The sequence below is a fragment of the Alligator mississippiensis genome, chromosome 5, assembly GCF_030867095.1.
Source record: "Alligator mississippiensis isolate rAllMis1 chromosome 5, rAllMis1, whole genome shotgun sequence".
In the NCBI taxonomy this organism is placed as follows: domain Eukaryota; kingdom Metazoa; phylum Chordata; order Crocodylia; family Alligatoridae; genus Alligator; species Alligator mississippiensis.
The window spans coordinates 38,979,783-38,993,835 of NC_081828.1; the positions used below are offsets into that span (position 1 = coordinate 38,979,783).

At 52.0% G+C, this 14,053-nt stretch overlaps 1 protein-coding gene across 7 annotated transcripts in view; it reads right to left on the minus strand.

Moving 5' to 3' along the window:
* Positions 1-3,328: 3,328 nt before the first annotated feature.
* The window catches only part of LOC109284360 (leukocyte immunoglobulin-like receptor subfamily B member 2), a 41,003-nt gene continuing 30,278 nt past the window's right edge, over positions 3,329-14,053 (minus strand). For 5 of the 7 annotated variants that reach the window (XM_059728114.1, XM_059728113.1, XM_059728111.1 and 2 more), the window contains 5 exons: positions 7,399-7,506; positions 6,742-6,769; positions 6,280-6,314; positions 5,698-5,735; positions 3,329-4,055 (listed from right to left, as the gene is read on the minus strand). In XM_059728114.1, coding sequence (XP_059584097.1) covers positions 3,876-4,055; positions 5,698-5,735; positions 6,280-6,314; positions 6,742-6,769; positions 7,399-7,506 — 389 coding nt within the window. In that variant the 3' untranslated portion in view covers positions 3,329-3,875. The remainder of the gene's footprint in view (positions 4,056-5,697; positions 5,736-6,279; positions 6,315-6,741; positions 6,770-7,398; positions 7,507-14,053) is intronic. The other 2 variants (XM_059728112.1, XR_009462394.1) reach the window with 2 other exon arrangements.

The window sequence follows — 14,053 nt, forward strand, 5'->3', positions numbered from 1 at the left end:
CACTGATCTGGATGACAAATAGGTGCTTTCATCCCCAGCAGGAAGTAATCGCCAAACATGGTAGTGGATCATGGAGTCTCTTGCCCTAGGGCCCTGCAGTTCTTGCCTCCAGATTGCAACTTCCATCTCTGGTCCTAGTCAGCCATTGTGTTCCCCTCTTCCTTTTCCCAGCTGTTCCACCCCTGCATGCCTGCAGCAGTTACTGACTGCAAGATGTGCCTGGTGGATTCTAGGGACCCTCCATGTTCTGGCAGTAACCTGCCACCACTTCTCCCCATGCTCGTTGGTCTCTCCTGCACCAGCTTCTCAGGACTCCTATCCAGGAAGTCCTCATTCTCCCTGATCCCACATGGCATGGATATCTGTGCTTTTAACTCCTTTTCCTCCAAGAAAGACACCACTAGAACTCGAGCCAGTGCCAAAGGGACAAAACTAAATCAACAGATTCTCCCGTTCCCCAAAAGCCCCAGCTACAGCCTTGGCCCCTGCACCCAGGCCAGAAGCCCCAGCTCAGCCATTTGCTCATCTCAGTAAGTCACCATGGCCCTCTTGTCACCATGCCCCAGGGGCAGTCATAGCCTTCATGGGACGTGTCCGTGCTGCCACCCCATGACCATCCTATGTGACTGCACCATGTGCTTACATCACACCATGGGGCTCCACACTGCACACCCAACACCACTTGCACCTCCAAATCATGGCCTCAGAAATGGCTTCTGAGCCGCGTAACAGATCTAAACCCCGTTTGAGGACAACAGGTCTTTGGCAGAGACTCCTGGAGATCTGGCCCAGGTGCCAGGCAGACACAGTCTAAGCAAAGAGGAAAAATACTGAGAACAATTGTTACCTGTGCAGGACCAGGCAGTTTAGTGGGTCTGAGCCTGACCAACATGGTAATCTACACACACAAAGAGCACTGCTCAAGGACTCTGGCCAGCAGAAGCAGCTCAACCAGGCCAGCTCAGATGAAAAGAAGCCTCCTACCATTCACGAGCTTCCATTTCTGGGGAACTCCAAGTTTGTGGGCATGGAATCATAGCCAAGGAGCAGAGGTCATCTAGTCCATCCCAGCCCCCTGCTCGCAGCAGGGTCATTATGCCTGCCAAATGCTTGTCTAACCTGCACTTACAATCCACTAGCTCTCTAGCGGACCTGGTCCCATGTTGAGACATGCTCTTGGTTAGAAAATTCTTCCTAATATCCAACATAAATACCCACTTCTCTTTTCCCTTTGGCCTCTCCAGTGCCAACCTCTCATAACTCCTGTCCAAGTAATCTTTCTTTTCCTTGATGCAATGCAGCATAGATTGCATCAAGGCCTCCAGCCTTTGAATCTTTTCCTCTAGGGCAGACACTAGCTTACATCTGATGCAGATAAAATGGTCTTGACTTCAGGATGGAACATAAGCATGGCACATCCCACACAGGTCACAGCTGCTGACCCGCCTCTGTTTGTGCCGCCTTTGCTCCCTGGAGGAGAAGCAAGCTGTAAGAGAAAAAGAAAACCACCCCACAAAAACCCACACACCAAGCACACACACCTGGGCCCCTGTGCACACACACAGTCTCCTGCTCCCTGGATCTCCCATAGGGTTAACTCCCTAGGCAACTCCTTCTCTGTTTGTTCTTGGTAACAATGGTCTCAATCCTCCCTCCCTTCGGGGTGCATGGTTTGCTTTCCCCTGTCAATGAAGTTGGCTCCTTCTCATCCAATGTGAGGGCTTCAGACCTGTCCTTCAGCTGGACAGCCACAGGTCTGAAAGAGAAGTGTTGTCTGTTGCTTGGGGCAGGGGGGGGGGGGGGGGGTGTTAAGTTCCCATCTTCCACCTCACAAAGAAGGTGCTGTCTCTGGCTGTCCCTCTTCCATGATGCTGGAGGTCTCTGTGCATCAAGTCAATAAAGGACTCATGTTCACTGATACTACTGAGCCTATCTGCCTCCTCCTGTAGCTCCCTTCCCTGATTCCTGAGAGATCCCAACAGAAGGCACCTCTTACACTGCAGGCATGTGCATGTGCATGTGCAAGCTGGGGTCACAGCAAAGCCAGGCCAGAACCTGGGTGTAAACCTTGGAAGTTAGGGGCCATGCCCAGACAGAAGCAGCACAGGAACAGGCAGAGGAAGGGCTGGCAGTGGCAGAGGCTTTGGCACTGTGACATTTTCCAGCCATCTGTTCATTTCCTACAAGATCCTTCTTTTTCTTCTGCTGTTGTCTTCTGGGGAAAATTCCCTCTTCCTGCTTCACCTGCTTCCCCTCAGCAAGCTACAAGGCGAGAATGTGGCTGGGCAAGCTCCCCAAGCACTCAAACTCCCCTGGTTGCTGGTTTGTCCACTGCTCCTGGAGTCTAAGGGCATTTATACACATACTTTTTTGTTCCACAATGCGCTGGAGATAGACCACTTGGGAGCAGACTTGTGGGATTACACATTAGGTGCCATCATGCCTTATTGTCAGTGCAGGGGGAGACCAATCCCAGAAAGAAGCAGGCACTTGCGGCTGGGAGCCCACTCTGCTGACAAGGCTCCTAGCTAGCAGCCTCAGGGCTGCCCTACAGTTTCCAGGACTTAGAGGCCATCATCTTCCAGACTCGCAGCCTCAACTGTTTGTTGGTCACAGATGGGGTGAGAATCCGTCAGCTGATGGGACTCTCAGCCCTGGCAGCCATGGGGCGCCCTTGCTGGGAGATCGCAGCAACTGGGATCTCCCAGGCATAAGGGGAACAGGCTACAAATGCAGGTTAAATCTGGATAGAAACCAACTATAAAGTCATTACACATTTTTTAACAACACCCTTAGTACTGGTTGGTCCTTTTAAAAGCTCCATAGTCGGTCCACATGTGTAGCTAGTCTTAATTAATTGTGCAGTTAATCAGGGAATAGAGCAATAAATGTAAGATGTAGAGGGGGCCTTAGTAAAAAAACATCTCTTGCCTCTGACACATTTTGTGTTGGTTGAAAATGCTTCCAGAGCACTTTTAGGAGGTCACTTGGGCCCTCCAAAGGGCTGCTGGTCTGTCCAGAGTCTGCTGGAGCATATGGCAAGCCTTTGCCTGTGGCAGTGAGCAGTGCAGCTGCTCTTGCTTTGCTTCCCATTGCAAAGTCATAGTTTTCCCAATATAACCTGAGGCAGGTGCGGGGAAAGATGCATCCCCTCCCATATCCGCCTACTCAAGGACCGGCCACAGCACTGGGATTACTGTTTTCTTTTTGTTTCTGAAGGGTTTTCCTTCTCTGGAAATGGTCTTGCCTTTTCATCGACTTCCCTGTGGAAGCTCTCCCCCTCCTGACACCACATCACATGGATAACAACAAAGCATGAGAGTCCAGACAGGGCAGCACTGTGGCTTTATTGCTTTCCTTCTCATCAAGTGACTTCTATTATCACAGGTCCTCCATGTAATTACTGTGCAGCCCCCCCCTGCTGGGAAGCTATTTACTGCAATAGTAGAAGTTCAGCACTGAGCAAGGCATCATAGTATAGGCAGCCCCCTGCATCCCACCCCAGAGTGATCCTGCATTGCCCTGATGAACATAGATTGATATCCTGGGGGCAGGGACCAGTCAGAGCTTGGGGTTCAGCATTGATAACAAATCTAGAAATGAAGCAGAATGTCAGTTAATGCAAAGAGCTGCCTGGGGGCATCCCCTCCTCCTCCCTGCACTGAATCCTCCGCTTGGCTCCCCACACCAGCCTGTGCTGGGGCAAGGACATGGGGGATACACTGGGGGAGGAAGGATGCAAGGATCTCAGTAAATCTTCCCTGTAAGCAGAATCCACACTACAGTGCTGCCATTGCAAGTGAATGACTGTCACCACCTCGCTGGGCCGACAACTCCCTGCCCCTCACTGTTGGGATAATCCAGCTGGGGTCATGCTAGAAGTGCGTGGGTGGGGAGGAGCTGTCACTGTAGGACCCCTGGGTCACCTTGAGCATGCTGTACAAGATGGGTTCAGTAGGGGTGGGGGCAGGATTCCCCCGTTTCCTGTTCAGACATTCATGGTTCAGTTCGGTATAGGTGATGCCATCAGCACTGGCATGGAGCTCGTCCTGGGGCTGAAAGGGGAAGGGAAGAGCAGACGGAAAGACAGTCATTGGGGTATGGGGCTTGTGTATACATACAGCCATACACCCACATGTGTGTGCACACATGCGTGTACACAGACATACACACACTCATATTACTGTGCCTGCTTACACAGACATTCACATTGATATGGGGAACATTTACACTCACCCACCCACAACTAAGCTCATCTGTGCGCCTACACATGCACACAGGCAGAAATATTCCCAATGCAAAAAACATGCACAGGCTTACTCAGCCTGATGAAGGGTTTTTGAACCCAAAAGCTTGCTTAATAACTATTCTCCAACCATTTGGGTTGGTCTAATAAAAGATATCAAATTCACCCAAGGAACCTTGTTTGCCTATATCCTTAGACCAACATGGCTACAACCTAAACCCCTGCAGGCTTACTCACACACTTGTGCTTCACACCCTGCAAGCATGACCCACCAACAGCAATAGCTGCAACATCCTTCTCACACCCAATCACACGGCTAAGGTGATCACCCATCCCTAATTGGGTGGGACAGTCTTGGATTGGGAACATCAAGTCCTGGTCTTGGGCTGCTGGACTCTAGGACAGTATTTGTCCCAGATTCACAGTGTCATGCAGGGATGGGGATACTGCACATTTCCCCTTGCAGGCTAGCAGCAATCCAAGCCTACAAGTGGCTGCTTGGGGCTGCTGGGAGGAGGATGCAGGGGGAGTCATGTGCATGTGCCTGCCTGAACACATGCATGGGGATAGGAATACAGCCAGGCAGTGCAGAGACCAGCTCCCTGCAGGTATGTCTATGGGGGGAGGGGGCATAGGAGGGGCATGGCGGGGGCAGATTGAGGCCCCTATGGTGAGGGAGGGAGCTGGGGGCACTGCCCAGCCAGGGTTGTGCATAAGAAAAGGGCCAGAGAATGGAGCAGGACTGGGCCACAGGTGGCTCATGAAGGGAGCAGGTGGCAGGCCAGCTCCCCGTCGTGGCACGCACCCCTCAGTGAGGGGCATGGAGGGGTACATGCCCCCTAAGATTTGCGCATGCAGTGGGGGCAGATGCAGGCTGTCTTCTGTGGGCTTGGGGCTTCTTACCCTGCTGCCTTTCCCTTGGGAGCCCTGTGCCAGCATTGGGGGTGGCAGAAGTGTGGAGTTGTGTCACCTGCTGCTGCTGGGTGGGTAGGGGTATGCAGCTTGTGCAGGGCTCCTGAGGGAAAGGTATCAGGGTGGGGAGCCTCGCGCATGCAGCGGGCAGCCCAATCCACACCCACTCTGCATGGCTCTGCTCCAGCTGTGCCACTGGTGGAGGTGGAGGGAGGGCTGGGAGACGTGGGCATCACCCTACACACAGCCCATATGCATGTGTTCAGTGGTGCACTGCAAACACCCACAGATACACAAACACAGCAGAGAACAGATGCAGGAGCAAGTCCCACAGAGACAGCAGTGAAGCCAGCACACAGGCATGTGCGTACATGAAGCAGTCTGGACTCCTACCAGGTGATGCTGTGAGTCCACCACCACATAGCAACCCCATCCCCATCTCAAATCAAAGAGCCCCAAGCAAAAAGCAAGGAGCTGGAGGAGGGGTTGGGGTCTGGGGCCACACAGGCCCAGTGTGGGGTAGATTGGAAGGTGCTTACCAGGGTCTCTGCCTGATTTCCTTCAGTGACAGAAGAATCTATAACACAAACAGCAGGTGAATCTGAGAGGCCTCATCTCACACTGACTCACACCCCAGCTAGCACTGACCCTCTGTCTCTCCCATCCACCTGCCCATCTAGGAGATCCTGAACCTTTTACAGCCAGCCTCCGCCACTACAACTGGGGCAGGTCATTAGATCCCAGTTACATAGGAATAAACAGAGGCACAGAAGGAAAGCACAAAGACAGGGATGGATTCTTGCATGTTAAAGCCTGGGTGCTGGGAGCCAGGATTCCTGCAATCCATCTCCAGCTCTGGGATGGAAGTGGAGGCAGGTGGGTTAAAGCAACAGGCAAGTGATCTACGGTAGCTGGAGACTTTTCCATCTCTCATTCCCCTCCAGCCTGGGATGGTTCATGGAGGCCGGAAGATGAAGACATCAGTTGTTTTATCCATGGAAAGGTTCTCCACTCTGCAACCTGCCAGCAGGCCCAATGGATCATGCCTGCCCTGCCCTATGTGAGTGAACCACCCCAAGCACAGTCCCCATAATCCCACACTCCCCTTATATGCCACTTACAGACAGGTTCTGGGTCCTCTGGAGCCCTCATATCCCTGTAGGGGTGAGAGAGAAAAAAGTCACTTGTACATGTCCTCATGCACAGGGAGATTTCCTTAAACAGGCAGTGAGAGCCAGTCCAACCTTACATATCAGTCCAAGCCTCCCAGTCCCCTCCTCCAACCATTACCTCTCACTTCTGCCTGGGCCAGAACCCAGGCTCTCAGCCCCGCTGCTCTAACTCACTAGACCATGCTCCCTCTCAAAGCTGGGGAGAGAACCCAAGAGTCCTGTGTTTCTGTTCCACTCCCAAATGCTAGTCCTCACCTAAAGCCAGAAGAAAACAGAGGTATCCTGGTTCCCTGCCCCCCTCCCTCCCACATTAACCCATAAAAACCTACTCTCCTCCTACAACTGGGTTACAACCCTAGCAGATCATGAGGTGGGGGGGGCACAGATTGAGAGTGTGGCTGGGATCCCTACCTGTTCCATATTGGTGCCCAACCTTTCCCTGCAGAGAGAGACAGAATCCTCCATGAGTTGATCTGCACCAAGTCCCCCTGTGCCTGGGCCCCTACCACTTCCCCCACCCAGGGCACTGCATATGAAGGGGCAGGGGCAGAAGTGCTCCCTCTCCAGGTGCTGAGCTGAATCCCCTTGGAGGGCTAGGCTGGGTCAGGGCATGCTGCCTGCAGCACTGTCCAGCAGGGCTGGCATCACAGCACAGGAACAACTGGAGCTAGCAGGGAAACTGGATCCCTGCACGGTCCGTTACTGATGCTGGTTATAATGAACTAGACCCATAGGCCAGGCACTTCCCTGGGACCCAAGTGAACAAGGGGCCTGGTGCTGGCAGCTCGCTGGCACTGAGGTGCAGCTGCCTCTGGGGTGGGGGGTCAGAGGCTGTTTCTACAGGGACTCCTCCCTCAGAATCCACTATAATCACACTCACTGCTCCTTGCAGGGAAGGCCCTCTAGCACCACCCTAGGGCAGCACAGGCTGTGAGGGGCCAGGGCCTGCTACTGAGCCCCCACCCCTCACCCTAAGTTTCCTTCCTAGTCTCTCTTCCATGCACTGACCTTTCCCAGCCCTGGTAAGCAGCTGATAGAGCACTTCCCTCTTTGAGCACAGGCACGTACCTCCTAGCAGTCTTCTGTAACAGAGGAAGGCCACAAGGAGGAGGAGGAGGATGGAGCACACCACAGCGATGACAAAGGAGGTGACCTGGTTCCATTGGACTTTTGGTTCTGGTATGCATGAAACAGCAGGACAGGCAGTGAGTGATGGGAGGGGCTGCTCCAGTGCTTCCCACTGCAGACAGTGCTCATGGACTGGGAGACCCCTGGATCCAGGACTGCAGTGAACTGGGGTGAGTGTAGAGGCTGCATAACATCATGTTGGGGGACCAGGAGCAGAGGGGATTCTAGGTGACAGTGGTCCTCAGGGGACAGAGGTAAGATGGGATACAGGGGGTGAAGCTCTTGTCCCAGGTGCTCACTCCACCCAGCTTCCACAGCCCAGACCACTGGGGTAGATCGTGGCAACCTTCTTGTGGTCTACTCCATCAGTACATCTTTGAGGGAAGCTAATGGCACACTAGTCTCACTGCCCCTGTGTTCGGATTGTTACCAGCCAAGTAGCTTGTTGGAATGCTAGCAGGGTTCATGCACCTAGCATAATGCCCTTTTTAGGGTGCGTGATTACAACTTCTGGGCCCACACCACTACTAGGTAACAAATCTCCATCTCCCATCCTACAACTCAACATCGAAAGAAGCAGCACAGCTAAGCTCTGTCATTAATCAGATTGCTGCTGAACACAATGCAGTTGTCATCCTGCTGTAGGAAACACTGTGAATCACCTGACAGACTCGAAATGCAAGGCTTTAGTTTGGCTGCCTTCACCATCAGCAAGACTTGTGGCCTTGCAGCCTTTGTCAGAACAGACACCGAGTGGTGCCAAGTTGCTTCCTCACTAGACGACAACAAAATTGAGTGGCTCACTATCAAGACTGGTGACACTTCCATCCTGAACGTCTATAAGCCTCCAGGAATTCCTCTGTCTTCTGCCCAGGTGCCACCAATCCAACACCCATGCCTTGTATCTGGTGGTTTCAACTCACAGCACACAGACTGGGGCTATAGGAACATAGACCTTGATGGGGAGTTCTTGGCTACCTGGGCATCAACAAACAACTTGTACCTGCTATTTGACTTCAAAGAAGCTAACAGCTTTGAATCACGAAGATGGCAAGCAACTATCAACCCTGACCTGGATTTCTCAAGTGTACATGTCAGCTATCAGCCTACCAGACGAGTGCTGGAAGAGTTCCCGTGGTCACAATGTCAGCCATCACTAATCCTTCACCTAAGCTTTGTAGCGACAATGAACAGCAGACCATCACTTAGGTGGAGTTTGTGCAATGCCAGGTGGGGAAAATTCAAAACTGATACAAACTCTGTTGCTGACTCACTGCCAAACCCATGGACATGAATGCCTCTTACGGTGCATTGTGTGATGCAATTCTTACATGTGCCAAGAATAGTATCCCCTTAGGGTATAGGGAAATTGATATCCCAGACTGGGATGATGAATGCCAACAGGTGTATAAAAGTTTCATCTCAGCTGGGCCACAGCAAGCCAACAATGATGCCACACAGCTCATCAACCATCTAGACAAAGTCAGAAAAGCCTGATGGGAAGAAACACTGGAGTCAATTAACTTCTCACATTCCAGTTGGAAGGCTTGGCAGAAGATAAACCATCTCACAGGAAAGAAACAAAGTATAAGCAAGTGTGAAGTTTAAGCTGATGACATTGCAGTTCAACTTGCCTGTATTGGCCGCTACATTAAACCTGACAAGGAATTCATTAGGCAGATAAAGAAAGAAGTTAAACAGCTCTGGAAGACTCATGGTCCCAATGCTCACCTGTCTGGAGAAATTAGTACTGAGGAAATGAAGGCAGCCCTTAAGCTTTTAAGACAACAAATTACCAGAGCCTGATGCCATACATGCTGAATTTCTTGACAAAATGATCAGCTTTATTACGCTCATGCTTCAGAACTGCAGTTTCACCCTCAAGACCATCAACAGGCAGGAAAATCACCTTAGCAGTCTTGAGAACGGCATCCCTCAAAGCTCGGTATTTTCTCCATTGTTTTTCAAAGTGTACATTGTGGATCTGCCTCACAACCAGTCCAAGCAGAATGGCTGGGCTGACAACCTGGCTCTCACCAACTCAAGCAAGCCTTGGGAAGCCACTTTGACATCAGACATGAACATGCTTGCCAGTTACTTCCACAAATGGCATCTCCAGCTCAGTCTTGCTAACACAGCAGCGAAAGCCTTCCACTTAAGTAACAACCAGGCAAAGAAAGAAATAACAGTTAAGATTGGCAATTGGACACTTGAACTCTTTTACACCGTTACATATTTAGGAGTCAAGCTGGACTGGACCCTTACCTACTGCTAGCACTTGGAAGAGATCCAGGGTAACGTTAACAGCAGGGTAGCAGCAGAGTATTCATCACCTTGCTGGTACCACCTGGGGTACAAGTTTCGAAACATTTTGCACCTCCTCTTTGGCACTTGCATATGTGCCTACTGAGCACTGTGCACCGGTATGGGGCCAGAGCATGCACACAAAGCTAGTGGAGTCCAACCTTAACAGCATCATGAGGACCATTACCAGATGCCTTATGCCAACCCCAGTTGACTGCTTACAAGTCCTCTCAGGCATTCTCCCCCACCACCCCCCAAACATTGAGAAAAGCTGCTACTCTGATCCTAGGCCTGAAAGCCCAAGACCCAAACCATTCTTTGCACTCCAGTCTAATAGTAGCTGCAAGCCAGAAAACCAACTATCACCTGAAGTTGGAACCTGTTCTCCACTCAGTCCAATAAGCTCATTGAATTTGCCAGTGGCCTGTCACCTACAGCATGGACCCTCCATCAGTGGAACAGGAAATGTGCTGCACAAGAACTGCAGCTAAAGAACTTCATCCTCAACATGAGCTTCCACCCCTCAGCCTGGCAGCTGCCCTGCAGGGCCTGGACTGCTCTTAACCCTCTCAGAATGGGTGTTGGACAGTTTAAGGCAAGCATGCACTCTTAGGGCCTCTCCAGCAATGCTGGCTGCAGCTGTGGTGCTAAAGCTCAGATGGCTGACCACATGATCTACGAATGCCTATACAGCCCTCCTTCAGACTTCCAAGGCCTTATTAATATTGATCATTCTACCTGTTGCTGGCTTTCTGGCCCTCATGCTTCCAACGTATGAGTGGCAACACTCGTTTCATCATCACTGGGTTCTTCCCCTCACTGAGGAATTTCCCAGCACCTCAGATAATTTACCCCAACACCAGAATCATAGGGATGGGAGAGATGGGGAGGGGGTGTTGGCAGGTGTGAGAGGGCTTCCAGCAGGCTGAGATCAGTGGAAAAACATGGCCTGTGAAAGTGAGTGGCAGAGAGAGCAATAACAACACTGTTCTTGCTGTGCTGTCTGGAGGAACGCCTGTGCCTGGAGGGGCAGAGTCTGTGCCCACTGGGCAGCTGGTACAGAGAGAGGGACTCTTGTGTAGTCTCCTCTTAGTGCAGGGCTGGATGGACCTCTCCCTGTGTTCACCCTGCCCTGGGGACTCCCAGAAGGGCTGATCTCCAGGACATCCATTCCTCACCTCAATCAGACTCTTACACAGGGACGGTCTTCGGTATGTGCGACCAGCCAACTTGGGCACATCTAATACCCTACAAGGCCAAAATTCATATCTTGGTATCTGTGCCCCATACCAGTCATTACCTGTGTCCATACCACACTATGGAGCTCCCACTCATGGTGGACAGAACCATGGGTGGAATGAGCCTGTTACAATGGCTGACTGGATATGGACTGTCCATCCCACTCTTAGGCCCTGTCCCTGAGCTCCCTGGGCCAGCTGGAGCTGGCACTGTTTGAGGCTGTGTTGGGCTGTGGTAGGGGATTGTAAATGTAGGTAGTTTGAACAGCCCCTGAGCAGCTGGGCTGCTAGTAAGGAGTCCTGTAATCTGCATATCCACAGAGTCCCACCCTCCAGCACTGTACCATCCCCAGCTCTCCCTCCATCTGTTGAAGCCAGTGTTGATCTAAGCTCAGTCTGGTCACTTCCTCCAGTGCAAATAGAAAGAAACTGTCAGGGATGGGGCAAGTGAGTTGAAACATCTAGTTAGTGTTTGTGCCATTTCCCTGCAACTCAGCACTTATCTTTGATGTCATTTCAAGGGATCAGATGAGTGCCTGGGGAAGGTGTTTCTCCATATTACAAACCCCATGAGCAGGGGAAGCCCTAGGGAACAGCCCTCTGAGGAAGCAGAAGGGACTTGCAGTGCAGAAGGAGGAGCCTTTTGGGGCTCCCATCATCTATGATCTATGGCTGGTTGGATGAGAATTGTCCATCCCACTCCCACTCTCTGTCCCTGAACTCCCTGGGCCAGTTGCACTGGACACTGTTTGAAGCAGAGTCAGGTCAGTACCCTCTGTGTGAAAAAGAAGCATCTGTTAGGCCCTAGGCAGGGGAAAGGGCTCCATGGAGGAAGGACGATGCTGGGCTGGTGTCCGCAGTTGGGTGCAGTTACACAGGAATCTCCCATCTGACCTGCGTTGGCAGTAGCTACTCTACCTTGGCCTTGCTCTTTCCTGTGGGGGAGAATCACGCCAAGTCTGGTCTGGTTTTCCCTCAGAGGCTATAGAGGAGCATAAATGGGTGCCAGAGTCAGAGGAAAGGGGTTTAAATGATGATTTAGCCTCAAGGGTCGGCAAAATACGGCCTGTCAACTGAATGTCTGGCCAGCGACTCCACCTGCTGTTCTCCACATGGTGCTGAACCTTGCACACTCCTGCCCACACCGTGCTCCCAACCATGCCCGCCGGTCCAGTCCTGGCCAGTGCACACAGCTTCCCAACAAAGCTGCTCGGTTCTGCCCCCCGCCTCCCACCTCCAGTGGCTCCACTTCCCCGTCCTGCTCAACTCCACCCTGGGGGGAAGCTGCATCTAGGCAGCTCCTGCCCCAGTGTGTGACACCCAGGTCCTGGCCACCTTCCACCCACCCTGGATGTCCATGAAGTGCAATGAGCAGACACCTGCAGGTGGCCGAGTGGGTGGAAGGTGCCCGGGAGCTGGAGTTGGATCCAGCTGGAGTCATGTGCCCCCCCCCCCCCCCCAATGCCTTGAGTGGCACAGAAAGGCAGGAGGAGGAAGAGGAGAAGCCATGGTGGGGCCGGGGCGGGGTGGGGAGGCGGAAGCCAAGCAGGAGCTGGGTGGCTGTACCTGCACCAGGAGCAGCCCCGCTGGGAAGTTGTGGGCGCTGGCCAGGAGTCGGGATGGGGCTGGGACCACAAGTTGCGGGTGGGAGCATGGTGCAGGCTCCCCTGGGTGGCAGTGGGCAAGGCTCAGGCCCATGTGGAGCATTGTGGAGGTAGCGGGGGTGAGGAGGCGGTCAGGTTGGACTGAACCTGCACCTCCCCAGTGAGCTCTCCTGTCTGCGCCCCAGGTCAACTCCCAGAACCTAGCAGACAGCCCCCCAACACAGACATGCAGCCCCTCCCAAACACACCACACAATGTACAAGAGTAAGACTTCATTTGGAGCTATGATGCAAGCACTCTACATAAACTACTCAAAAAAATGCCATAAATAAGCATATATATATATAATTTTTTGAAATACAGTTAAAAATGTTACAGTAGGTGTTTCATTTTTAGGATATAATTTGGTTTTTGTCTTGAATTTGTTAAAGTGATTTCTTCTAAAAGATTTTAGATGTGTGGCTCTTGACAGCTGACCAAAACTCGTTAAGTGGCCCTCCAGTCAAAATAGCTGCTCACCCCTGGACTAGAGGCAGAGTTCTAGCTCAATAATGGATTTTTTCTCCCCCTGCCTCAAACCAATTGGGCTACTGTCTCTCTCTCTCTCTCTCTCTCTCTCTCTCTCTCTCTCTCACACACACACACACACACACATGCTGAGAGTTCAACCCTTGTCACTTATGGCTGAAGCTAGTGCTGAGGATAAAAGAAAAGCCTCCTCTGGACAACCCCCCATCCTTCTCTCCCCAGTTTCTGAGACTGCTGCTACCAGACAGAATCCCCTGCTGTGGCACCTCGGAGTTCAGGGGAGATCCTGGCTCTGAGCATCCACCTCTCAGAACTGGGCCCCTCACCTATGACATTGATCCAAACAGTGTCACTGGGATCTGACCAGGAGTCTGGTTTCAGTTGGACAGGAACCAGCAATGGTAGCTCCCTCCATCTTCCCAGCTGGCATGGTGGATGGTAAAATTCCACCCATCAAGATGAGATGACAGGTCTAAGATTTCACTTCTGTCTTTATACAGATAGAACTGCACATACTGACACTCACACTGGTTGGTGACACATCCCCTAAGGGGGATCACCCCTCTTGAGCTCATGGAGATGGAGGGTTTGGTTAACAGGGAATCTGCATCACAGAGAAACAAGGATTCAATCAGGGAGATGCAGATTCTGCTCCATGGGACTGCAAACTTGCTCTTTAGTGCAGCCCCAGTGGCACAGAGAGGGAAGAACAGACAGAGGCTTGGGAGTACAAGGGACCTGGGCCCCAAGTCATACTCATAATCTTAGCTCCGCAGGGGTCAATTCAAAAGGTTGCTTTGGGGTCTGAGGTACAGTTCTCTCAGGCTCCATTCCAGGCTGAGGAAAGATTCACAGGGTCTGTTCTATTTTGGGGTCCAGGACTCCAACCCCCTTTACTCTTGTCAGTACTTAACACCAATG